The sequence below is a fragment of the Lineus longissimus genome, chromosome 19, assembly GCF_910592395.1.
Source record: "Lineus longissimus chromosome 19, tnLinLong1.2, whole genome shotgun sequence".
NCBI lineage: Eukaryota > Metazoa > Nemertea > Pilidiophora > Heteronemertea > Lineidae > Lineus > Lineus longissimus.
Window position 1 is genome coordinate 1,270,401 of NC_088326.1, and position 25,620 is coordinate 1,296,020.

The 25,620-nt window shown below is 40.3% G+C and overlaps 5 protein-coding genes across 6 annotated transcripts; 1 reads left to right on the forward strand and 4 right to left on the reverse strand.

Moving 5' to 3' along the window:
- Positions 1 to 58: 58 nt before the first annotated feature.
- LOC135503064 (uncharacterized) lies at positions 59 to 20,605 on the forward strand. The gene is made up of 18 exons (XM_064796351.1): positions 59 to 136; positions 653 to 765; positions 1,019 to 1,130; positions 1,393 to 1,570; positions 1,666 to 1,777; positions 1,981 to 2,087; positions 2,388 to 2,514; positions 2,690 to 2,810; positions 3,040 to 3,125; positions 3,513 to 3,694; positions 4,005 to 4,064; positions 4,229 to 4,393; positions 4,708 to 4,836; positions 5,235 to 5,349; positions 18,649 to 18,792; positions 18,933 to 19,105; positions 19,437 to 19,528; positions 19,762 to 20,605. Exons 2-18 carry the CDS (start codon positions 660 to 662, stop codon positions 19,982 to 19,984), a joined length of 2,232 nt encoding a protein of 743 aa, XP_064652421.1. The 5' UTR covers positions 59 to 136; positions 653 to 659; the 3' UTR covers positions 19,985 to 20,605.
- On the reverse strand, positions 5,457 to 8,086 carry LOC135503068 (uncharacterized). The gene is made up of 3 exons (XM_064796357.1): positions 7,771 to 8,086; positions 7,230 to 7,415; positions 5,457 to 7,011 (listed from the first exon to the last, which is right to left on the reverse strand). The coding sequence occupies exons 1-3, from the start codon at positions 8,042 to 8,044 to the stop codon at positions 6,758 to 6,760; spliced, it is 714 nt and encodes a 237-aa protein (XP_064652427.1). The 5' UTR covers positions 8,045 to 8,086; the 3' UTR covers positions 5,457 to 6,757.
- On the reverse strand, positions 9,405 to 13,159 carry LOC135503067 (uncharacterized). The gene is made up of 3 exons (XM_064796355.1): positions 12,829 to 13,159; positions 12,313 to 12,465; positions 9,405 to 12,047 (listed from the first exon to the last, which is right to left on the reverse strand). Exons 1-3 carry the CDS (start codon positions 13,079 to 13,081, stop codon positions 11,815 to 11,817), a joined length of 639 nt encoding a protein of 212 aa, XP_064652425.1. The 5' UTR covers positions 13,082 to 13,159; the 3' UTR covers positions 9,405 to 11,814.
- On the reverse strand, positions 14,289 to 18,101 carry LOC135503066 (uncharacterized). Its single transcript, XM_064796354.1, has 3 exons — positions 17,744 to 18,101; positions 17,184 to 17,336; positions 14,289 to 16,918 (listed from the first exon to the last, which is right to left on the reverse strand). Exons 1-3 carry the CDS (start codon positions 18,084 to 18,086, stop codon positions 16,686 to 16,688), a joined length of 729 nt encoding a protein of 242 aa, XP_064652424.1. The 5' UTR covers positions 18,087 to 18,101; the 3' UTR covers positions 14,289 to 16,685.
- A 59-nt stretch (positions 20,606 to 20,664) lies between the features above and the next one.
- Positions 20,665 to 24,910, reverse strand: LOC135503065 (KICSTOR subunit 2-like). 2 transcript variants are annotated; one of them, XM_064796353.1, is made up of 11 exons: positions 24,848 to 24,910; positions 24,446 to 24,603; positions 24,017 to 24,160; positions 23,652 to 23,833; positions 23,366 to 23,503; positions 22,949 to 23,090; positions 22,493 to 22,552; positions 22,118 to 22,212; positions 21,669 to 21,834; positions 21,427 to 21,522; positions 20,665 to 21,274 (listed from the first exon to the last, which is right to left on the reverse strand). In XM_064796353.1, the coding sequence occupies exons 2-11, from the start codon at positions 24,584 to 24,586 to the stop codon at positions 21,101 to 21,103; spliced, it is 1,338 nt and encodes a 445-aa protein (XP_064652423.1). In that variant the 5' UTR covers positions 24,587 to 24,603; positions 24,848 to 24,910; the 3' UTR covers positions 20,665 to 21,100. The 2 variants fall into 2 exon arrangements, with proteins under 2 accessions (XP_064652423.1, XP_064652422.1); XM_064796352.1 differs by having other exon boundaries at positions 20,666 to 21,274; positions 22,493 to 22,585.
- Positions 24,911 to 25,620: the final 710 nt, after the last annotated feature.

The following is a 25,620-nucleotide window of genomic DNA, read 5'->3' on the forward strand; positions in this document are numbered from 1 at the left end:
TAACAAATAAAATTTGATCAATTCCCCTCTTGCCGTTGTCCCCTCCACATATTTTGTTCTTTGCACAAGCGACATGAGATTTGTCAGATTTTGATAAAAATATCTGGAAAAACACCCCTTTTTATTTCATTTCGTGGTATGTCACAGATATTTGGCATTCTATGTGTAGATATTGATTAGGTTGAGCTGTAGGTCATAGAATTTGTAATGCAACCTCTTAGTTTCATCAAGAAAATGGCCCTAAAATGTGACATCTGAAGTTAGGCTTTTTTGACCGAGTGAGTGAGTCGACAGTGAATGTGTGTGTGTGTGTGTGTGTGTGTTCCAGTTACTGGCTGTTCACCCACGTGTCCCTTGCCCTACCATGCACTTAACACTTCTCAATGAGAAAGTGGATGCTGACAGTAGGCACTCTGTCCCCCTCGGCTTTTTAAGTTCCCCCCCGTCCATCATTCAGATTCACTTATTGCCTGGCTCAGGCCAGTCAGACCCACTGATGGGGACAAGTCTAAGGTAGAGAGGACAAAATAAATGCACTATCTAATAAAGAAGAGTTCTGCAATAAAAAGGGGCATCTTTGCCTCCAGGGCTTCTTTGCTGATCCTACCCAGATTACACCTCCAACCACCAAAAAATTACTCTTCATTTCTAGTTATACCATGTTACGTCGTGCGTGGCAGAGCTCAGGGAAACTCTCAGGGGGCCACTGCCAAGGGAGGAATACAAGTTCTTGGTTGCCATGGACACAAAGACGATGGATCTCGGGTACAATCAAAAGTCACTCAATACCGGTAGCAAATAAAGAAAAAACATTTCCTTGGAAGTCATGGTTTCAGCTCTGAGCTTGTTGCTGTAAGGGAACAGTTTTGACTGAGAACTAAATAAACCTAGATATTGTGTAGGTCATCTGCACTTTGACTTGTATAACAGTTCTGTGTATTGTATTTCACTCTGTTCAATAGAAATCTATTTGCTCTCAGCCAGTCCACTTTTCCTCAGATTGAATTTTTAATTTCAGATTATTTCGTTCTATCAGAAGAAGTGTCAGAGGGCATAAACAGTAAGAAGCCAGTAGTTGCCCTGGAGAGTACAATCATCACACATGGCATGCCATATCCACATAACCTAAGGTGAGTTTCTGTTTCTCTGTGGGGCTTGGTCCTTTTCATGGCTTTCTAGGCCTGCTTCGCTCTGTGATGGTATTAGGATACTTTTAGACGGACTATTTCCGTCATGGTTACTTCTGTCAGAGTAATTCAATTGATGGGATTGTATTTTGAGCATGTCACATCTGAAGTAGTTGGTACGAGCCCCAGTCGTGACCAAAGATTAAAATATTTTATGACGAAATTTTTTGGGTGTTAACTTTTTCCCCTTTCTTTTTGTTCAAAGCACTGCCAAAGAAGTGGAGGAGGTAATAAGGAACAATGGTGCCATCCCTGCCACAGTGGCCATCTTGAATGGCAGAATTCATGTCGGGTTGACGGAGCCGGAACTAGAGGAATTGGCATCAAGTACGACACCAGCTGTCAAGACTTCTCGTCGAGATCTACCTCATGTGATTAGTCAGGTAAGGATGCAATGGTGAGATCAGGGTTTGCATAGTTGAAACCCAAGGTCTTTTGCCTTGGACACAATGGTTTAACTGTTTCATTTTTCTTACAGAAACTGAATGGTGGTACTACCGTATCTGGGACTATGATTGCTGCCAACAAAGTTGGGATACCCATATTTGTGACCGGAGGCATAGGAGGTGTTCACAGAGGGGCTGAGTCCTGTAGGTAGAAAAAGTTGTGGCGCTAATACAGTATGTCACCTGTTCACCCAATTTCACTTTTCACCATTGTATGAACATGTGATTTCTTTTCCAAATGTTCCAATTAGAAGTGTTTCATCTATAATAGGAGGTTTGAAGTAAGAAAATTGTCAAGATATTACCAATGTGGATTAATAAGCATTTTCATATTTCATACATTTCAGCCATGGACATAAGCGCAGATTTAACCGAGCTTGGCAGAACACCTGTAGCCGTCGTATCAGCTGGAGTGAAGTCTATTCTAGACATAGGGAGAACACTGGAATATTTGGTATGTTCGATCATTGGTTTCTCAGTGAAAAACATATGAATCTATAATAATCCCAATAGCCCTAGAGAGTGCGAAGTCTAACGTGTTCCATGTGACTATCCTGGTGGTTATCACTATTCCTGGATATTTGAAGCAAATACTTGCTTGTGATCTTAACCACTGTCTCAGGAGAGTAGAATTGTGGCAAAGTCTCCACACTTGGAGGTTGAAAAGACCAAGAGGTGGTCAAACTAAACAAGTTTCAGTTGTCAAAAAATATCAAAGATAGCAATGTTATACTCATTTTCTTTTATCTTTTAGGAAACTCAGGGAGTTGGTGTCTTCTCCTATGGACCAACGAAAGACTTCCCTGCCTTCTTCACCCCTAAAAGTGGATTTGATGCTCCTTACAATGTGAGGACACCCATGCAGGCTGCACAGATAATCGGTAACCATGTTTTGTTTGAGTTAACACTTTTTCAACTGTTGTGAAAATTTCAGTTAGTGAGTCGTTTAAGATTTGAGAACCAGTCACGCCCTTATTCCCCCTTAACTCCTTAAAAACTCTGTACGTAGAATTGGATGCTAAAATGGATCAGGCTGATTGTCCTTTTGTCTTGCAGATTCCAGTCTTTCCCTTGGCCTTGGAAGTGGTCTTCTGTTTGGCGTGCCAATCCCATCAGATTTAGCGGCGTCTGGAGAAGAGATAACACAAGCAATACAGCAAGCTGTAGAAGAAGCGCGGTAAGATTCAAACAGATTGAAAGAATAATACTTGACAAACCATGTCTCTTTTGGCCAGCTAATGTGTGGCAAACACTACAGGCACAAGTGGAGAGGCTGAAACCTCAGTCTTTGAACCCACAACTCCATCACTAGGTGAGCCTTATAAGTTTTGCTTCCCCACATTAGGTTTTGCAGCATCACACTGTTTCATGCTGGTGATAATGGTTGTTGATTTTGTTGTTTCCAGACAAAAGAACGTCGCAGGCAAACTCGTGACACCCTATATTCTTCAGAGGGTGAATGAACTGACAAAAGGAGAGTCCTTGAAGTCCAGTATCCTTGTGAAAGTTTGTGCGCTGATGGAATTATATGAGACTTCTACCACCATTTGTTCGGCTGGTGTGAATCAACCTCTGCTAGCACCTCCCTTGGGAATCACATGTTGTCTCAAGAAGAAGGGTGTCCTGATCACAGAGGACCAATTGAGTGGGAAGTTAAAACTAAATTATTGCCTGAAATGAGCGTCCTCTGTAGAGAGTGCATCCTCCTGGCAAAGGTCTTTACTTTCTGATGTTCCACTTTGTTGTCAAGTTCATTCTTGCATAGGAAAGGGAACACTTCTGTGGTCATTGCACAGCTATAGTGCTATCACACTTAACCTTGCAACGGGTTTAAAATAACATCATTTTACGGTGACAATTCCTCCTTGACCGTACCTAGACATTGCCCTGGTGAAAAACAATGCTGACATCGGCAGCAAAATAGCTTGTGAGCTGACAAAGCTGAGGTCTGATGATTCTAGCAGTGATCAAAATGCAAGTGGTGCTGTTGGAGGTGGAGAAAAGAAATGGACAATCTCCCAGTCGAGGACTCTTCTAGAATCAATCAAAACTGGAAGACCAGTATGTTTATCATTTTCACATTCTCCATCACAAATTTTGACTTGCATACATGTACCCAATAGTCCAAGAGGCAAAGGGAAAAGTTGGTGAAGTTTCAATTACTGTAGTTAAGTGGATCAACCTTGCCTATCTGAACCTACCTGTATTTGATGTCATATTGAGCAAGTTTTAAACACATTTCAGTTGCATGTATGCTGCCTGTGCTTGTTTCTGCTAAGAGACCATAATATTTTACTGCAAGTTCAAGATATGTGAATCATTTTTTAGAAAATCTTGGCACAATTTACCAGCTCTTGCCCTTCTTTTCCAGGTTGTGATTGGAGGTTCTAACGTTGATTTCGTCACAACAATGAAGACAGAGCATTATACAGTAAGTATTCAAAAGCTTATACAGTTTTTTTCATCGACATCTTACTGGTGTTGTTGGCTTAGTGACTTTACCTGTCCTGGCATTGGCATCATTTGAATCTCAGAATAGGAAAGAACAATATATCATTATTATTGCAAAAGCCTATGATTTCATTCGTTTTCCAGTCGAATGGTGCTACCTATCCAGGTGAAGTGAGACAGTCCTATGGAGGTGTTGGCCGGAACATTGCAGACTGCATGAGCCGACTCGGCCACCCTCCACTCTTCATCTCTGCCGTTGGTAAAGACATGCATGCCGGCTTGTTACTGAAACACTGCAGTTCACACATGGTAAGATATAAATGCCGTCTAGCTTCTCATCTTCTTTCTGGACAATCAGTCCCACTGATGATCAATCTGAGTTGTCCTTCTCTGTAATCCTTGTTGTGCATCAAAATTGTTGTGGGTCAATACACCAACCCCCTAGTACCATTGTTAAACTTTCAGCTAATCGAAGAAGTTGTTTTGACTACCGGTACACTCATTATGTGACATCACCACAAGCCAGGAAGTCTTTGCTACGCTAGACACTGGCAAATTTCCTCATTTTCGATTGGGTGTAGAAAAGTTCCGACATCGGAGTCAATAATCTTTTTTCCTTTCAGGATTTGTCAGGCATCCAGCAGTTAGATGACATATCCACTGCTACCTATTGTGCAGTGTTGGAATCGACGGGTCGTCTGCTCTATGGAATCGGTGACATGAAGATCCATGACAGAATCACTAAAGGAATGGTGAGTGCATTTTGTTTGTGATTTTGGGCAGGACACTTCACTTGATGTGGCCTTAATTTGAATGAAACAGAAAACAAAATGGCGACTGATGAAAATGGTGAGGACGTGGATTTCTGACCAATCTTGCTGTCGCTTATGTCAATGGTTTTCCGACGTCTGCTCATGCAGGGTGCAGCCAGGATTCAGGAAGGTGAATGCGTTTCCCGTCGATTTCAAAAACTTTTTTGGGACAAGGAAGGACAGGCCTGTGCTCCGCTTAATCTGCCTGTGAATGCAGTATTACTGTATTGGTCAAGTTGAAAGATCACACGAGCTAGCAGTAATGACGGCTTCAGTTTGGTGTGATGGACCTTATGATAATCCTATCACGTCCCTAAACCATTTCTAACTTTCTTCAGATTGCCAAGCATGAAGACGCCATCTCACAAGCCAGTGTTGTTGCACTAGATGGCAATATTCCAGCCGACTCCATCAAGTACGTCATTGATTTGTGTAATGAAACCAAGGTTCCAGGTAAGAGTTCCAAATTACCCAGACATCATATCTCTTGGCAACTCCAGCCACATTCACATTTCAGTATTGTATCAAGTTCTAGCAAAGGAAAGACATTAAACAATGAATAAATGTATTTATTAGAATCATTTATTGAATATAAAGTACACTCTGTCTGTTGACATGTTTCAACTTTCTATAAAAGCAATGAACTTTGCACAATACAGGCACAGCACATACTCCTCAGAGGACTTTGCCAAATCTTGACTGACCTGTACTCATTGACCTTGAAGTGAAATCATTTAATTGTCTGTTTTACTGGCAACTACATTTTAAATTGTAAGTCATTACAAGAGGTTGCCTGTACACACTGTAAAATCAGTCAGGAGCTATTTCGTCCTCCAAAATGGCAGGGTATTATCTCAAGGCACGCCTCTTTAATAATGAAAGTCGTGATGGCTCCTGTCCGAGTTGACAGTAATGACATGTCTAACGTCGAGTTGAGATATGATTTGATTTAAAATCACTAAAAGCGAATAATGTTCCTTATAAAATGATATACATGTACATTCTTATACAAATGCGTGGCGAATTTATATACAGACGCATAAAATTTACACAAATGCTACCTATTTACAAATCAGTTACTAAGGCCTGTTGCCAGGGTGTTAAAACTATGAAAGTTTTTGGTAAGATAGCAAAAATTTAATCAGTTGACGATACCTGGGATGCCAGCAATAACTAGTGTACACCGGTATTGGGCGAATTTCAAAATATGAATTCCAGAACGGATAGAATATCCTGGCAACAGACATGTTTGTAACCTTTTGAATAGTGAAGTTTCTGTTTTGAAACAGAACATCTTTAAAAGAAGAACAGGAGTAATACATTGCTTTCAAAGTAAAAAGGCAGGAATGTAAGAAACTTTGTTAAAGTAATGGAATGTTTTCGAAAGATTTGTGTTAATATTCATCATTTCAATATCGGCCCCATCTTCGTTTTATGCGCATGCATGTATGCGCATTGACCTTTTTCTACTGGCCAGGCAATATCTTTGTATAGCTACAACAACAGAATTCACTGAAAGAAGCCACCTGAAACAAGGCCGGTAGAAAAAAACCACAACAAAAATGGCACCTTGGATATTTGCCGAGATCGATTGGATGGAATGATTTTAAGGTTGCGCTTCGTGGACGGTGTACTGGTAAATGATAAGAAATACCACATTCAAATGTTGAAAATAGTCCAAGTCTTGGCATGAATTTTACAGCAGGTATGACGTTAGAAAGTCTGGGTAAAGCTTTCAAGTATTTTCCTCATTCTTAAATCTGTTAACAGAAGTCTATGTTGATTTATGTAAAGACTGGATATGGTAGCAATCCAAAACAGTCCAGAAACATATAAAAGATTGCTCTAGCCCTTCTGCTTCTTATAAGTCCTCTGACTGCTTCAATTGTGGCTCTGACATTTTCGGGGACATCGGCATATCGTCGGGATCGTGCTCATCCCTCATCATGGAGCGCATCTCGAACAGGTATGCCAGGGCGCAGAAAGTCCCAGCAAAACCCGAGAGGATGCCGAGGCCGTAGGACCACGAGAACTTGTTGATGGTGGGCTGTGGCATCCAGAGGGGGTCCTCGCTGTATATGGCCAGCAGGACGGAGACCACGAAGAAGAATATGGCTGGAAGAAGACGAGGGTTCGGTTATTTTACGTTTGAAGACAAGCGGAAATACAAATTGTCAAAGTCTCCAAGGGGACACTTATGCAAATGAAGTTATATGGCAGAGAAACAAGTTCTGAATAAGTTCTGCAATGTGTCCTTGGCAACTTTGAAGGCCAGCTTCAGGGTACAATGGCAACACATTGGAAATTCCTAATATATTCAGCCATTTACTTACTAGTAAGGAACCCAAAAGCGATGCACACTTTCATCATCTTAATGCCATGGCGTCCATGAAAACCTTTACGCAGATTGGCGGTCTTGTTCTTGACGCGGAGGACAGCCATCGCAATGCTCAAGACGAGGATGCCGATGTCCATGATGATGCTGATGGTCATCAGTACTTGAATGAACACGAACCATGCTGGAAGGAAAGAGTCAATCAATTGAAAATGGAGAAGTTTTTATTGTGATTGGAAGTTGCTTTGGCTCCTGAACTAGTTTACAGTAGAGGCTACTTCACAAAGTGGAAGGAGTAACTACTCTACTAATGCAATGAGCACTCTCTTGCAGTAAATACACTCAGGAGCTATCGTGACCAAGTTGGAGGGGCCAGGTCACGATGGCTCCCGACAGATTTTACAGTGTTTGGACTTGACCTATTTATTTACAAACAATGTTTTTGCGTATTCTACGGAATTGATATCTCTGAATATAACGCAGATAGAATATAGAGAATATAAGCTTCTGTTTTCTGAGGTTTGAAACCTAAAACTTACCAGGCAAAAGCCAAAATCGGATTTCCAAGAAATGTGTTGACAAAATCCACCAGCAACCTACATAGGACTGCATAGTGTAGTCCCAAGGTTGCACATAGCCGTTAAAACAAACCTCCCAGAGGCCGATCCGCCGGAACCCACTGTGTATCCTTGGCCAAGACACCAACCAGTTGGGTGTGCAGAAGGCTATGATGTTGAAAATGAAACAACATATGGCCATTAAACCAGCCACTGCGAATGTAAAGTTGAGGTTTCTGTGAAGAAACTTCGCCATTTTGGTGGCTTGAGTCTATTTTTCCGTTTGCGGCGCTCGGGTGTTTGATCAATACCTGCTTATTAGAATATGAAAGGTTTGATAAGCGGTCACACCTGGGAGAGTCCATGTGTGGTATTAAGGGGTGGGTTGGGGACAATTCTTATGCGGTTAGTCATATGTACCATGTCCCAAATGATAATTTTATCTAACTGATTGATTTAATGCCTAATATCATTCTTCAATTTCTTGCCCCTCCCGGGTTGCCTCTATTTTTGCTGAAACTGGCACATAGGCTTTTTTGGCGGTAAAAATTGTGTCTCCAGCATTACGTATATATGCATTGTTTTCTGTTTAATAGAAATGACTCAATAAATGACTAAGTCATTGGCTAATTCTGATCCGCCCTTGTTAATATTATTTGCTCATCCGCATCGATCCATGGTTTATACCGAATAGCAGGCGCAAGAGCAGGGTTCGGTCTCTTGGGCGTGCAGCCACCGCACCACCACGTGTTGGCTGTTCGCCGGCTCGCGGATTCCTGCAAGTGAAACTCTAGACTACACTAGCTAGCCTAGCCAAAGGCTGCCAGCTTATTCATTATGGTTTAATAAGATCTCATGAATGTTGATAAGTTCGGCAGCGCACATTTGGCACCGTTTTGTGCCGCGTCGGGTGAATGTGTTTTCACCCGTGCGGATAACTATTGGTTGTTGCAGTCCCGGTGGCAGCACGATACCCTGGTGCCGTGGCGCACTGGAGGACCGAGACCCGTAACCTTTCCGTTACTTCGCTTACTTGAGCTCCATGCCAGCCTAACGGCATCCTCGTATGCCTGAGGTTTTCAATATACTGCCCCGCTCGATATTATGACGGCCCCTGATTTCTACAGGATGGTAGACCAGAGATTGTTTACCTTATTTAGGGACAAATGTCTGTACATACTACTATTAAATCATCCAGGAGTCATCATTGGCATTGGCCTTCCATTCTCCATGCACTGGCAGAACTGTCACTTTCAAGTCAAGTTGCCAGCTCCTGGTCGATTTTACAGTATCAAACCAACAGACATCACACACAACTCTTGTCCTCTTTCCCCAGCTCTTGGATCCATAGGTACACCAGTCCTTGTTTTATGTTCCTTATCATTTTCCACCAATTCTTGACCTCTGATTGTATGGGTGCCACAGAGACTTGGTTCTCTGAAGCTGTGTATCTAACTCTTGAAGTGGAGCGCCTGATCAATTGGTCACCCCGACGACCAAGCTCAATAAGCAGCCATCTTTCCTGACCCTTGTTTGCCATTACACCATAAAATCAGCAGATTTTTCCCGGCGAGTATATTCATTGCCCTTCAAATTTAGTGAAGAAACACAGCAAAGATATTTTCAATATAAATCATTTATTTTGGTTATAAAATTGATATATTTGCCAACGTTATGAAAATATACTGTGATGCAACAGGATGGAATCATTACTTTCTAGATACTGGACAATGAGTGTGAACATATCTCCCTTGGCTGGAAGGGGGGGGGGGGGGCTACAAACCCCTTTTGTGTGCTAACAAGTTTGTTGTACTATCTTGATGGGAATTCTTAATGAAAAAGATTACAAGTTGGGCCATCTGGTATGTGATTTTAGGTGCTCAAATTGTCAAAACATCTAATTGAGGCCATCTGATCTTTTTTTCAGACACAAATGCTTTTAGTTTAAAAAGACTTTTGTACCCCCTTTATTTCAATCATGGCAGAAACACTGAGGGTTGCTCTTCATAAACAGGGCTTCTTTCGACTTTAATCAAAGCACTGCATTGTCAGCTATCACAGAAAGATTTAAGCACCCATTTCCAAGTACCATAGAAATTCAAAATAACGGCAACCATTCTGTGAATTTTCAACTTGGCACTGAACATGTTGAAAACCAGTTGTTTTTAAAAAGATCCTAGAATATACAAATACATTTCTGATATGTGCTACTGGTTTTTGAGAGCCAAACGAAGACAACCAAAATACCTCCTTCTCTATAGTGAAGGAAGAATAGGTATGCCCCTTTTTCTTCAGTGTATAAAATGAATATAAAATGCAAGCTATTTTCATAATCAATTTATACACATTTTGAAAATAATTACATAGTAGTATGCAACTAATTCAACACACATACACAACTCATAATATTTACACACAAATTTTGATAAGCAAATTAAAATTTAAGCAAAGCTTGAATCATCTAAAGCAACTAAAAACATGTATCTGCTGAAAAGGTATTTCTCGAGTACAAGAAAGAGGGATGAAATCATCAAAGTCCTAAAAGAGGATATGTACTGAAAAGATCACAAATGAAAAACATCAATAAACGTTCAATTTTCACAAAAAGGAATGTATCGTATGTAGTCAATGACAAACTAATTTAGCCATTTTACAGATGTGGGTAAAATGTGGTCACTCATGTTACTGAACATGTGAAGTAGCGCAGAGACTACTTTTAGCCACCTGTCCACTAAGACTAAGAGGATTCTGGATGCACTTCACTGGTCATGATCTTATAAGACGAAAGACAAATGTTTTTATACAGAAATGTTCTGGGAGAGTACTTTAATTTCACATCCACCTAAACATCTGCAAAGTGGCAATCACTTTTACTCATTCTTCTTGGAATGTTTTCTGTCAGTGGGAATGCTTCGAAAAAAAATTGATCACAACTACGGTAACATAAAAAGTAGGGCAAAATAATAGACGATTTCGATAACGGCAAACCAGAGCCCAAACAAACAACTGCACACACTCAGAACATGTCAAAGTACCAAAGCCCACTTTGGACAATGCCATGAGCATCTGTGAGTCTATTACAGTATGATATTTACATTGAATTAACACTTACTTTCAATAAGAAGTAATCTTGTCATCTTTCTTTATGTGTAGCACAGTAACCTCTACTAAGTTAGCCGACAAAGTGCAAACTGACCAATTGCATGAATGTCCAAAACAACATCAAAGGCCAACTTAATAGGTACACATAATACATTTAAACGAAACCCAATAGTTAGTGGCTGGAATCGTGGACGAAATAGTGATCTGGATGGACACTTTGAATGATTTAAAACAGTGAGGACGTTTCTTTAAACTTCTGGAGGGAATAATCACAAAGAAAACATGAAGATATTGGAATGTTAGGCATGTGACTTTGGCATGTACCCCAAAATCAGTACAGTATTAAAATGTAATCCCCATTCAGCACAATTTTAAAATTTCAAACTTAGGATGTGGAAAAACTCTAATAACATGGTTTTAAAAACATACATCCTTTTACAAAAGGACGAACTTGTCACCTGCAGAAATTTTTTTGGCAGCCGAGTCATGTCAATGATATCAAATGTGATACATGTATATAAATGAGGCTGTCAGTATTTACAATGCACACAATGAGTACTTGACTGTCTTGGTGAAGTACATGTATGGCACACACAGCTGACTGACATCAAGAGACAGAAAATCTGCATGGTTCAGAAGAGAAAACTTGCCTTAAACTTGGGAAATTTTCAGTTCTGAGCAAGGTCACTCTGGACTTGGACACCTGTGTGTGGAATTAAGTGCAGAGGTGTTTGGGTCAGGAGTCCAACCAGTATGAACATTTTGATATTTTCACCCCTTATTTCGAAATATGCACGAGTTCAGTTAGTTGGAGTAAATCTCTAACAGAAAACTTGTGTATGGTGGCCAAACTTTTCAGGTCGAGTTCCTGAGCCAAAACAACGTAGCCTCGGTAACAAAATGGCCGATAAATAAGCGTATATCCTAAAGCCTAGGCGCGATTGGATAGGCGTGTGGATCCTTCTTTGCCTTTCGTTTCTTTGTAATCACATCTTTGGCGGCAGCCAATAAAAACAGGCCTGCGAATGTTGAGAAGAATCCAGAAAGAATAGCAAAACCAAATGACCAGGAGAGGAAGTTTTGATCCGGCCGGGGCATCCACTCACGTTTCTCGCTCTTCACACCAAAGACGAGGACGCCAATTCCATATAGCACACCTGGAGGTACAGAAAATGATATATATGGAGCTTTCCATGTATTATATGTCGGCCTACATGTATACCAGAATATAATTCAGCTGCCACTAGCCACAAAAATGTAACTGGATACACCTTTGTTATGTAGCCAAGGATAGAAGCAGTTTATCATATTTAAATTGCGTTCATATCTGACCCTATTTGCCCACAACAACTTGATTCTCAATACGCTTTCTTTCCGCCGACATTTTTGGACCATCAAATACCAGTAAATCGTCATACTCACCAGAGCCAATGCTCATTAAGCTGCAGACAAGGTTGATGGTGAATCCCATTTCAGGGCTACAACATTTGAGGAGGTTCATCGAAGCGATGCCAATGTTGACCATCTGGAGAAGGAAGGCCAAGGTAATCAAGACCTGGACGCTGATGAACCAGTCTGAAATTGAAAAGGAAAACAGAAATATAGATACAGACAGGTTTCACAAAGAATAAGACAGAAAACGGAGCCCAAACAACAAACTTTCACACCCATGTGCTGCGGCTATAGTATAAGGATCAGGTCACGGCCGGTAACCCGGCTTTCTAGTAACATTGACATATCTAATCTGGTGCTATTCTAGTCGAAAGCTTTCAGTTGCACATTCATTTCAAACGGGTAGCCTACCTTGTATAAAATGCATTATATCCTGTACAAAATGTACATGGTGTGGTAATGTAAACAAACTGACCTAATTTTAAAAAGCAAGATGGCTTCCTACAACTTTGGACAAATATAGAAGAGACTGCATAGAGTACTTACCTGGAGTCAACCACTGCCAAATTGGATTGAACTCCGATGAAAACACCCACCAGCATCCCTGGTACGCTTTCGAGTTGGAATCTAGCGGATGTACATAACCATCAAAACATATCTCCCATAAACCGAGTCTCACGAACTCGCTGTGAACGCTGGGGTAGGATTGCAACCAGTAGGGGCTGGAGAAAGATATCACGGTGAAGACTAACGCAATAAAACCACACACAAATCCCGCTAAAAACATCGATTTCGACATTTTTGGAGTCGAATTTTCAACAAAAGTCGAAGAAGTTGCTCCAGTTTTACATTTGTTCAAATCGAGGCTAACCTGATTGGGCGATTCCATTTTCGCGCACCTGCTGGGGGTGGCAGGAAAACTCGCACCAGTGCCGAAATTAAGGAACGAAATCAGCGCCTCTAGTGTCAAGATTGGGTAGCAGGCAGTGAAACCTTAAATTACAGGAGGTCCCAATAAAAATGCAGTTAATTATTGTGGAAGGGAACTGTGATTTTTAGTGACTGTCAGTCAAGATCCCCGGATAGACCCTGCAATCAAAAGAATAGGCCATTGGCTAGGTATATTGCTTTTGTATAGAAGTTTTTTGGCCTCTTGTGATGAAAGGCATGTATGAAAAGCAGTTTGTTTGAAGATTTTCTTATAGTATAACTTATAGGGTGTGGTTGGGCACCTGCCCTGGTACTTGGGTGTGGTAGTTGTCAGATCAGCCAACACCAAGGGATCAAGTACAACACTGAAAAGTTTGAGAAAACTTCTAAGGAGAGATCAAATTATTTCAAATTCTCAAATTTCTGGTAATTTTTACAAATGTGGTGAACTTTCCAAAAATATCATCAGGACTCTCAGCACTACTTATAATAACAACAGACACAAATCTGTCTGGTCATATACAAGTTGCAAACTTCTCAATATCAGAGGTCTGATCAATCTAAGAAGTTTTCTCTAAGATGTTTTTAATTGTTCACAATCCCTAAATAGGGCTAAAGCCTACATCAACTTCTGTCATCAAAACAAGAGTGGAACCTCCCTTATCAGACACCTCTCTTAGCAGGACACCCTCATGATATAGGTCTAAAAATACGTCATTTCTATGCAAATTGTTCGCTGTAATCAGGACATCTCCCTAGTGAGGACAGCATCGGTCTGTCCAAAGGGTGTCCTTAATAAAAGTGAGAAAACCATCACAAAAAATTTCGAATCAGTCTAGATTTTTTCGTCTGCTGGAACAACATGTCACAGATCAGAATAGAATAGAAATCTGAACACAAAATGTGTATCTAACTCTTGAAGTGGAGAGCCTGATCAATTGGTCACCCCGACGACCAAGCTCAATAAGCAGCCATCTTTCCTGACGCTTGTTTGCCATTACACCATAAAATCAGCAGATTTTTCCCGGCGAGTATATGTATTGCCCTTCAAATTTAGTGAAGAAACACAGCAAAGATGTTTTCAATATAAATCATTTATTTTGGTTATAAAATTGATATATTTGCCAACATTATGAAAATGCAACAGGATGGAATCATTACTTTCTACATACTGGACAATGAGTGTTAACATATCTCCCTTGGCTGGAAGGGGGGGCGGCTACAAACCCATTTTGTGTGCTAACAAGTTTGTTGTACTATCTTGATGGGAATTCTTAATGAAAAAGTTTACAAGTTGGGCCATCTGGTTGGTGATATTCGGTGCTCAAAACATCTAATTAAGGCCATCTGATCTTTTAAAAAAAAATGCTTGTAGTTTAAAAAAACTTTTGTACCCCCTTTATTTCAATCCTGGCAGAAACACTGAGGGTTGCTCTTCATAAACAGGGCTTTTTTAGGTTTTAATCAAAGCACTGCATTGTCAGCTATCACAGAAAGATTTAAGCATCCATTTCCAAGTACCATAGAAATTCAAAATAACGGCAACCATTCTGTGAATTTTCAACTTGGCACTGAACATGTTGAAAACCAGTTGTTTTTTAAAAAGATCCTAGAATATACAAATACATATCTGATATGTGCTACTGGTTTTTGAGAGCCAAACGAAGACAACCAAAATACCTCCTTCTCTTATAGTGAAGGAAGATTAGGTATGCCCCTTTTTCTTCAGGGTATAAAATGAATATAAAATGCAAGCTATTTTCATAATCAATTTATACACATTTTGAAAATAATTACATAGTAGTATGCAACTAATTCAACATACATACACAACTCATAATATTTACACACAAATTTTGATAAGCAAATAAAAATTTAATCAAAGCTTGAATCATCTAAAGCAACTAAAAACATGTATCTGCTGAAAAGGTATTTCTCGAGTACAAGAAAGAGGGATGAAATCATCAAAGTGCTAAAAGAGGATATGTACTGAAAAGATCACAAATGAAAAACATCAATAAACGCACAATTTTCACAAAAAGGAATGTATCGTATGTAGTCAATGACAAACTAATTTAGCCATTTTACAGATGTGGGTAAAATGTGGTCACTCATATTACTGAACATGTGAAGTAGTGCAGAGACTACTTTTAGCCACCTGTCCACTAAGACTAAGAGGATTCTGGATGCACTTCACTGGTCATGATCTTATAATAGACGACAGACAAATGTTTTTATACAGAAATGTTCTGGGAGAGTACTTTAATTTCACATCCACCTAAACATCTGCAAAGTGGCAATCACTTTAACTCATTCTTCTTGGAATGTTTTCTGTCAGTGGGAATGCTTCGAAAAAAAAATTAATCACAACTACGGTAACATAAAAAGTAGGGCACAATAATAGACGATTTCGATAACGGCAAACCAGAGCCCAAACAAACAACTGCACACACTCAGAACATGTCAAAGTGCCAAAGCCCACTTTGGACAATGCCATGAGCATCTGTGAGTCTATTACAGTATGATATTTACATTGAATTAACACTTACTTTCAATAAGAAGTAATCTTGTCATCTTTCTTTATGTGTAGCACAGTAACCTCTACTAAGTTAGCCGACAAAGTGCAAACTGACCAATTGCATGAATGTCCAAAACAACATCAAAGGCCAACTTAATAGGTACGCATAATACATTCAAACGAAACCCAATAGTTAGTGGCTGGAATCGTGGACGAAATAGTGATCTGGATGGACACTTTGAATGATTTAAAACAGTGAGGACGTTTCTTTAAACTTCTGGAGGGAATAATCACAAAGAAAACATGAAGATATTGGAATGTTAGGCATGTGACTTTGGCATGTACCCCAAAATCAGTACAGTATTAAAATGTAATCCCCATTCAGCACAATTTTAAAATTTCAAACTTTAAAACTAGGATGTGGAAAAACTCTAATAACATGGTTTTAAAAACATACATCCTTTTACAAAAGGATGAACTTGTCACCTGCAGAAATCTTTTTGGCAGCCGAGTCATGTCAATGATATCAAATGTGATACATGTATATAAATGAGGCTGTCAGTATTTACAATGCACACAATGAGTACTTGACTGTCTAGGTGAAGTACATGTATGGCACACACAGCTGACTGACATCAAGAGACAGAAAATCTGCATGGTTCAGAAGAGAAAACTTGCCTTAAACTTGGGAAATTTTCAGTTCTGAGCAAGGTCACTCTGGACTTGGACACCTGTGTGTGGAATTAAGTGCAGAGGTGTTTGGGTCAGGAGTCCAACCAGTATGAACATTTTGATATTTTCACCCCTTATTTCGAAATATGCACATGAGTTCAGTTAGTTGGAGTAAATCTCTCACAGAAAACTTGTGTATGGTGGCCAAACTTTTCAGGTCGAGTTCCTGAGCCAAAACAAACGAAGCCTCGGTAACAAAATGGCCGATAAATAAGCGTATATCCTAAAGCCTAGGCGCCATTGGGTAGGCGTGTGGATCCTTCTTTGCCTTTCGTTTCTTTGTAATCACATCTCTGGCGGCAGCCAATAAAAACAGGCCTGCGAATGTTGAGAAGAATCCGGAAAGAACAGCAAGACCAAATGACCAGGAGAGGAAGTTTTGATCCGGCCGGGGCATCCAGTCACGTTTCTCGCTCTTTACACCAAAGATGAGGACGCTAATTCCAAATAGCACACCTGGAGGTACAGAAAATGATATATATGGAGCTTTCCATGTATTACATGTTGGCCTACATGTATACCAGAACATAATTCAGCTGCCACTAGCCACAAAAATGTAACTGGATACACTTTTTTTATGTAGCCAAGGATAGAAGAAGTTTATCATATTTAAATTGCGTTCATATCTGACCCTATTTGCACACAACAACTTGATTCTCAATACGCTTTCTTTCCGCCGACATTTTTGGACCATCAAATACCAGTAAATTGTCATACTCACTAGAGCCGATGCTCATTAAGCTGCAGACAAGGTTGATGGTAAATCCCATTTCACGGCCACAACATTTGAGGAGGTTCATCGAAGTGATGACAACGTTGACCATCTGGAGAAGGAAGGCCAAGGTAATCAAGACCTGGACGCTGATGAACCAGTCTGAAATTGAAAAGGAAAACAGAAATATAGATACAAAAAACGGAGCCCGAACAACAAACTTTCACACCCATGCGCTGCGGCTATAGTAAAAGGATCAGTAGGACCAGGTCACGGCCGGTAACCCGGCTTTCTAGCAACATTGACATATCTGATCTGGTGCTATTCTAGTCGAAAGCTTTCAGTTGCACATTCATTTCAAACACATTGTATAAAATGCATTATATCCTGTACAAAATCAAAATGTACATGGTGTGGTAATGTAAACAAACTGACCTAATTTTGAAAAGCATGATGGCTTCCTACAACAAAAACTTGACGGCAAAAAAAGGCTTGAAAAACACCCAAGATCGCCGAATCTAAGGACGAAACTTCGGACAAATATAGAAGAGACTGCATAGAGTACTTACCTGGAGTCAACCACTGCCTAATTGGATGTAACTCCGGTGAAAACACCCACCAGCATCCATCGTACGCTTTCGAGTTGTAATCTAGCGGATGTACATAATCATCAAAACATATCTCCCATAAACCAAGTCTCACGAACTCGCTCTTAATGCTGGGGTATGATTGCAACCAGTAGGGGCTGGAGAAAGATATCACGGTGAAGACTAACGCAATAAAACCACACACAAATCCCGCTAAAAACATCGCTTTCGACATTTTTGGAGTCGAATTTTCAACAAAAGTCGAAGAAGTTGCTCCAGTTTTACATTTGTTCAAATCGAGGCTAACCTGATTGGGCGATTCCATTTTCGCGCACCTGCTGGGGGTGGCAGGCAAACTCGCACCAGTGCCGAAATTAAGGAACGAAATCAGCGCCTCTAGTGTCAAGATTGGGTAGCAGGCAGTGAAACCTTAAATTACAGGAGGTCCCAATAAAAATGCAGTTAATTGTGTGGAAGGGAACTGTGATTTTTAGTGACTGTCAGTCAAGATCCCCGGATAGACCCTGCAATCAAAAGAATAGGCCATTGGCTAGGTATATTGCTTTTGTATAGAAGTTTTTTTTTGGCCTCTTGTGATGAAAGGCAAGTATGAAAAGCAGTTTGTTTGAAGATTTTCTTATAGTATAACTTATAGGGTGTGGTTGGGCACCTGCCCTGGTACTTGGGTGTGGTAGTTGTCAGATCAGTCGGCTTCTATTCTTCATTTTTTCCAGGTGGACTCGTCACTGAAATAGGACTTTCTTGTGTCATCCCTTTTCATCAGAATCATTATCCTTACCAGGTCTTTCAGACTCATTTCCACTCCTGTTCATCTTGACACACAAGGCTAAGAGGTTCTCTATATTTTATCCCTTTTGTCTTTCCAGTTTGGTATGACTGCACCGACATCTTGAAAGCCTGCAAACCATTCCTATCAGATGCTTGGAAGAAGTTGACATACATCAGACCAAACTTGAAGGAGCTAGAAATGATGCATTCATACGCCACCGGCAAACCAAAGGATCCACTGTGTAAGAGTGACCCACTCTATCTATATGTTGCAATCGTTCCAAATAGCTTGTATGGTCCCAAAATAGGACGTGATAGGTTGTTTCTGTCACATGTTATGATTGCTTATCCATCTACATTTACAGTGTTAATTTATATTCAGTGCTCAAGACCGTCACTAACTGCCAAGAGAAGATAGATGTCATCTTGTCCCTGTGTCAAACCCTCGTTAACTACATTCCAAATATCATCACAACAATGGGGAAAGATGGAGTGATGGTCTGCAGGAATAAGAAGGCGGAAGTTCCGTTCCCTATCAGAGGGAGACCAATAATGGTATGTTATGAAAAGGTTTGGAGTTGAAGTTTGACATAGTAACATTTTGGAAAGACATAGTCACAACCATGGCTAGAAACGGTGCGATGGCATCAGGAGAACAATAATTGTATGTAGTAAATAGGTTTAGGAATTCAATTTGACATAGTAACGATTGGGAAGGACATTGTCACAACTATGGGTGTAAAGGTGAATTCAAGGTGCAGGATGCAGTTGATTTGGTTATATTGGCTAAACAGCCGACAACTTGGGTGACTAACCTGGATGTGACAAGCAGTGTCTTCTGTATTAGATGTCAATTTGTCTCTTCAAAGTATTCCTTCCCTTCCAGGAATCCAATGGAATGTCTGCTGTCTACTACCAGCCATGCACTCCTGACCAAAGACCATCTAATATCGCCAGTGTTTCTGGAGCTGGTGACTGGTAAGTTAGGATGTCAGTGCTAGTCCGTCTTACCAACAACCTTGCGACAATGACACCATTCAGTTTAAACAGAATTTCTAAGTAACTCTAACGTTGGGTGATATGAATAAAGACTAGCAAATGCTTTTATCTAAAACTCCATGTACATTGACACTAGACCTTTCTGTACAAAATTGAAGTAAAAGCATTTGCTAGACTTTATTCATATCAGCCATTGTCTATTTTCATTTCAGCCTCAATGCAGCAATGTTGTGTGGCATCATTCAGAATCACGCCCCGGACATCTGCATCAAGATGGGACTCAAAGCTGCCAACCATACATTAACAGATGTCAATCCAGTCCCAGAGACTCTCAACCCTGGCGATTTCAGTCCTGCCAAAATTGAAAGGTGGGCCCCGTGGATGGCAGTACATCACCGTCTTGTGGATCAAGGATACAGTATATCATTTGATTGACTCTCAGGAACTTAGTCATTTCATTTGTCCCCCGACAACGAGCACCTCAGATGAGGGTGACACCCGTGGCTTTCAAGGAACTAAAATTCCTGGCTCATTACAGTCCTTTGAATGAGACTAAGAACTGAGGGTCCTGGTGTCTATGCCAGGGCCCAAGCAAAAGATCACCCACCAAGTGAGACACATGAGTAGCTTGCGTGGAATACCTCTGGCCAAAGACAAGCCACTGGGCCAATAAACCCAATAGAATAGTGTGGAGTCTTCCAGCTGGTTATTGTTTGGACAATTGTGACTCTTCCAGCTGGTGGATTTGGCATGCGACCCTTGGTAAGCAGGGAAATGTTTCCTCAGTTTCAACCCCGACCCAGGGGCTGCCGGTATAGTTTATTCAATGTAATATGCATGTCATGGTGCTGACCATCCTGAGATGACATATTGTCCTCAATGTTTTGAGAAATTTTGTAATTGAATGAATCACAATCATGACTCTTTTATGTAAGAATATTCAAATCTCCCTTGATTACGTAGCTTGGGTTAACTTTTGAATTTCTTGAATGTACAACCATGACCAAATAAAGAGCATACTTAGTTATTTTGGACAGGGTATTGATTTAGAAAAATGGTAAATCATAATGAATAAAGAGAAAGATAATATTTCTTTACAAAAAGTCAACTGTTTTATTTTCTGGGTAGGACTTTGTATGAACATATATCACAGTTAGAACAGAACACATCCCCATGAAATAACAAGCCCCAAAAGCTTGAGCTTTATTCTCAAAATGCTCACTTTATTCAACAATTTCATAATCATAACTAACAGTCGCCATTTTCTTTGAACAAACCATAGCACCAACTGGAAGAAAGAGGGCCCTCAGGGGACAAAATCAACACTGCTGATTATCATAGTGCCCATCGAATGAATATGTGGGTTACCAGCCACAACAGACTCCCTGGAATATTTTCTCAAATGTATTTCAGAGGAGCGAAATGGAGTACCGGTAATGCATTCCTTAATTTTACCAGTCACAAAAAATTGGGCAGGTCTATTGTGTCTGAAAATATTTTCCCTAAGATTTAGTACGATTAATTGATTGGGCACCCTAGCCTTCTATCTTTCTATTTCGCTCCTTGTTTTAGAGTCTGAAATGTCTTGTTCAGTCGCAGCAACGTGGAGAATTCATTGACAAAGTTCACAATATAAGAGTCCTTCTCCGCCTTTTTCGTTTCGAATATTAGCACCAACGTAATCCGAGGCTCGATCCTGGACATGAAGTATGTACTCTGCATTTTCTGAAAAAAAGATTCAGTGTTATAACTTCCGAACCAAAGACCAAACCCTGTACTGACAGTATCAATCTCATTTCATTCTAGAGAAATCCCTGAACGACTCCCAACTGTATCTCTGCCTCTGCCCACCTAGCAAATAAACCTGCAGTACTTGCCTTATCATAGAAAAAGATCACTTTGTCAAAAGTATTTTCTGATCGTCGGTCCTCCATGATCATGATCACATTGGGCCAGTGATTGGACGGTTTTTCCTGAAAAATTAAATATCTTCGGTTTTAAAAAGATGTTTACATCATCTAGTTTGATATTCTAAACACCTTGGTTAAAATGTTTCATTATCGATTATGTGTTATGTATTAGCCTCGTTGACCAGACATGTTTTTGTGGAAACGCTTACCCCAGGATAAGCAAACACAGCCGGATAGCTATCGAGTCCCTTTGGTTTTTCTGAGAACTTATTGGGGTGATGGTAGCCAGGTCCATTGTAAAGGTCTTCTATTCCATGGACGTCGAAGACCAGTGAGATATTAACTGCATCAGATTTCTTTTGGAAGGTTGTGATTCTGAAAGAAAATTGTAGAAATTGTTAAAAAGATGAGAAGAACAATCCGCAGATTTGTATACAGTTGTCAAAAGTTCAAGAGATGAACGACTGAAGTCAACTCTTCAAGAAGGAATTGGTAATTCAGTGTGGAGGATCAAAGCACCAAGCTGGTCCATGGTCACATTCAGTTTTAGTGCACTGTGCAGTTGAGTACTGTTTGGAGCAGCCAAGGCCAAGCTGGAAGTCATTTTGGTACAAAAACCAACATCTGCTGCCCAACTTTTCCCTTTAAGAGCACTTGCCTGGAAATGAAGTCCACTGTAGCCTTTGCCATCACAGATTTCATTTCACCTTGAGGAGCTTGTTTAGACAGGGTGTCGTAGAAATATAGGCTGAACTGGAAAGAGAACAAGTTAGCTTGACAGTTTAAAGTTTATACAATCGTTTGGAGTTTGACACCCGCGCTACATCGATACAAACAAAAACTAGTGGGAAAAAGCACTGTTTTATTGGTGTCTGTAGTCACCCTCACTAACCCATGTCTCATTGCCGACGGACATGCTGTCTCTCTACAGATTAACAATCTGATTTGCGCGGGGAAAAGACAAGTCACATAATAGGAATGGTGTAAGTACAACATTACTATTGACAGATGAGAAATTTCTCCAACATCTTACCTTTGATACTAAGACTCCCTTGAACTTATTGAGCCAATGATAAAGAGCTGGGACTGCTGGCTGTTTGGAAGAACCAAACGTTAACTTCTTAGTCTAGTACAAGAGAAGATGAACAGATTAGAATAAAGCCAAAAGGCACTTTCCATCCTGAGCTTCAGGGCAAGTGAAGTTTGCGAGGGGAGAAGCACGCAACTGACTGCCCGGTGCTTTCCTCTTTGACATGCGTTTTGCCCTTAGAGCGGCGAATTGGATTGAGAATCAGGCAGTTTCCACACACAGGTGGGCCAGCACACTACACCTTTACCTGTTTTAGCGTCTAATCTACTCCAAGGTTTTATATTATAGTCTCCTTTCTCCTAGACTGGTGGCCTGTGAAGGCTGAGGAGGCCACTCTCCCCAATGAAAGACAGATCAAAATAAACTCATAAATTCAGAGGCAATTGGATTACCACTTACTGTATCCTTCATCTGCGTGACATCACACCAGATAGCAAGTTTCGTGTGGGCTTCGTGGAGTTGCAAAAGTGAGGTGAGGAACTGCCAGTTGGCCATGTTTTTCTGTGCTTGCAGTAGGTGTGAGTTGATGTCACATTCTAACCTGTATCCGGATTGAAGAATCGATTATTATACAGTTGAAGTGCATCTGTTTTGTTCGAAATATACTGTAAGCTTACCGTATCGAAGCAAAACCGTCCATCATTTAATCTAAGGAGGATAACTGTAATCATTATAAAGTCTATTGAGGAGATTTTCCATCATGGAATGAAATCTTAGAATCTATGATGGAAACAACATGAGCGTAAAGATTATCAATTTGAGACTGCAGCCTAGGTTAATTTAACGGAGAAGCATCACAAACAACAACATACTCACGTGAAAGAAGTTTTCAGTGGACTGAGAATCGGATGGTGGAAGTTTTTCTGATGGTTCTGACTGATGTGTGCGATAACATTGAGAAGATCGTCGAAGTTGATGACTTTCATCGAGCCCATAGTTGACATCTGTTCATAGCTGGGATAGGGTTAAGGAATATCCTGCGCTATGGCAATGTTATGAGACGCAAAGAATACGAACAGTGTGGATAGAACACAAGAGGAAGAAAAAAAGGCAGGTGGGAATGTGAATGGCAATATTGTAATTATGGTTGGGTCAAGGATACAAGTCCATCATCTTAATTCTTGCCGTCACAAAGTGTCCAAGCTGCCCACAGAGGTGTGAGAGGAGTTTCTCTGATGATGGTGGTGGGGCTACCAACTCGGGGTCTGCCTGTGTCCCGGGTATCTCCTCTATCCTCTTCAACTCTGTCAGGAGGATGGTGTAGGAGGAACGCATATTCTGGAACTGAAGAGAGGACACAATGAATGAGTTGAGAGGTTTTTGAATCATATGGGTGCATTGTTAGATGGTTAAGATGACTCAGGGAGGTCTTAAAAAAGAAGAAAAAAACTTCTTGATTTTTTTCTTCAAAATTTCTTTGAGCCCACCTCACCATTCTGATCAAAGATTTAAAAAAGTTGTGCTTACCACATCTTTGCGACCGAACCACTTTGGACTCAAATAAACCAGTGAAGTGTAGGTTTTCTCATTCATGGCCATGTTAGCCATGGAATGCATAAGCAAACCCCAGGATGAACCGAACGTGGCCTTGTGGCCGTCGCGCTCTTTCTCCTGCAAATAAAATTGTGCATTCATCAGAAAATACTCTCAGTTTCTACTTTTCCGTTGAGAGTTTTGACTCTTGACTTCATATCACAGTTTCTTTGGAAACTGACAATAAAATCAGCAAAGTCTCCAGGGAAGCCATGTGGATGAAATGATGATGATTATCATTCTTTCTAAGAATATGTTCCAGGTTTGCATAGACTTTGGGACAGCAGTTTGGAATCTTCACAGAACTTCTAGGTCATAAAACGTGGTGAAAAACATTGGATCACGGCAAGTTGACATCCTCACCATTAGTTCCTTTGCCTTGTCATATGCAAACTGACTCAAGCAGGAGAAGAACGACTCAAGCAGAGCTTGCTCCTGAGATACTGGGGGAGCATGGGTTGGGGAGCCTCCTGTCGCCATAATCGGAGTTAGCTCATAACTCATCAATATACAATTACAACCTGAAAGTATGGACAACGCGTTATAAGGTTCAGTAAACCATTGTGTAAAGGTTTGTAAATCATGAAATGTACAGCACTTGCATGCAGATAGTGAGATACACCAGAGCAGATAGATCAGAACAAACCACCTGCAAAGCAAAGCAACATGACAACGGTAAGGGTAAGTGCTACCATACTGACCAAATTTTCTTCTCAAACATCATACCATTTATAAAGCGTCATATTTTGGTAAATAAACACTTACTTTGCAAGAAAACAGAGGTTTATTATGGGATTTGTGAGAAACTTTACTTTTTCATGGGCGCCGCCATTTTGAAAAATATATTCGGTAAAAAATGTTTTTCAGGGTTATCACGCCAGAAGTTCTAATATGCTTTATTCTGAGCCCCTTAACAAAAAATATACTATCTAAATAACTTAAAATCATAATTTTTGGTTACGTTTGGCCAAGTCGAAGTACTTTAACCGTGAGTTTTTCTCAAGTCCGTGCACCGTCGCCCATTATTTTACTGTAAAATTTCACTTTCTAACATAGTGCAAAATTTCTGAATTTCGGTAAATAAAGTCACAATTCACCCTTGTAGAGCAGGAAATTTGTTGGGATATTTTGCCAACTTACTTGCGATAAACAAATTCATTTGTATATAGTTTGTTAATAAATATGGGTGATGCGAAGGGAAAACACATGATTCATGATGAACACATTCAATCATTCAAGAATCATGATCGTCATCGTGAGGCATCATCCATATCTTGCATGCATGATACATAGTTTGCTTCAATGTTCACTAAAACTGAAAAGATAAAAGGACACAAAGTCGCCTTCAGGGGGCATGGATCTACGACTTTAGTCTCCAGCATCCCTAGCAGTGTGCAACATTAGTTCACCACTGACACCACCACGCATCTGATCTGTGTCAATGATTGTTTTAAACAACCGTGTCGCTGTGATACCATGTCATAATAATTGTGTCACATTGCAGTTGGTTATGTTTGTAGTTTTCCTCATTTCAGGTC

Coding starts and splice junctions, on each gene's coding strand:
- LOC135503065 (XM_064796352.1), bottom strand. CDS start 24,586: ATGAGTTATGAGCTAACTCCGATTATGGCGACAGGAGGCTCCCCAACC. Junction 23,504..23,651: donor AGAATTAAGATGATGGACTT/GTATCCTTGACC, acceptor ACCCTATCCCAG/CTATGAACAGATGTCAACTA. Junction 21,835..22,117: donor ACAGTGGACTTCATTTCCAG/GCAAGTGCTCTT, acceptor ATTTTCTTTCAG/AATCACAACCTTCCAAAAGA.
- LOC135503064 (XM_064796351.1), top strand. CDS start 660: ATGTTACGTCGTGCGTGGCAGAGCTCAGGGAAACTCTCAGGGGGCCAC. Junction 3,695..4,004: donor CAATCAAAACTGGAAGACCA/GTATGTTTATCA, acceptor CTTCTTTTCCAG/GTTGTGATTGGAGGTTCTAA. Junction 5,350..18,648: donor TAATGAAACCAAGGTTCCAG/GTAAGAGTTCCA, acceptor TTGTCTTTCCAG/TTTGGTATGACTGCACCGAC.
- LOC135503067 (XM_064796355.1), bottom strand. CDS start 13,081: ATGTCGAAATCGATGTTTTTAGCGGGATTTGTGTGTGGTTTTATTGCG. Junction 12,466..12,828: donor TTGGCAGTGGTTGACTCCAG/GTAAGTACTCTA, acceptor TTTCAATTTCAG/ACTGGTTCATCAGCGTCCAG. Junction 12,048..12,312: donor CTTAATGAGCATTGGCTCTG/GTGAGTATGACG, acceptor CTGTACCTCCAG/GTGTGCTATATGGAATTGGC.
- LOC135503066 (XM_064796354.1), bottom strand. CDS start 18,086: ATGGAATCGCCCAATCAGGTTAGCCTCGATTTGAACAAATGTAAAACT. Junction 17,337..17,743: donor TAGGCAGTGGTTGACTCCAG/GTAAGTACTCTA, acceptor TTTCAATTTCAG/ACTGGTTCATCAGCGTCCAG. Junction 16,919..17,183: donor CTTAATGAGCATCGGCTCTA/GTGAGTATGACA, acceptor CTGTACCTCCAG/GTGTGCTATTTGGAATTAGC.
- LOC135503068 (XM_064796357.1), bottom strand. CDS start 8,044: ATGGCGAAGTTTCTTCACAGAAACCTCAACTTTACATTCGCAGTGGCT. Junction 7,416..7,770: donor CCGATTTTGGCTTTTGCCTG/GTAAGTTTTAGG, acceptor CTTTCCTTCCAG/CATGGTTCGTGTTCATTCAA. Junction 7,012..7,229: donor CGCTTTTGGGTTCCTTACTA/GTAAGTAAATGG, acceptor GTCTTCTTCCAG/CCATATTCTTCTTCGTGGTC.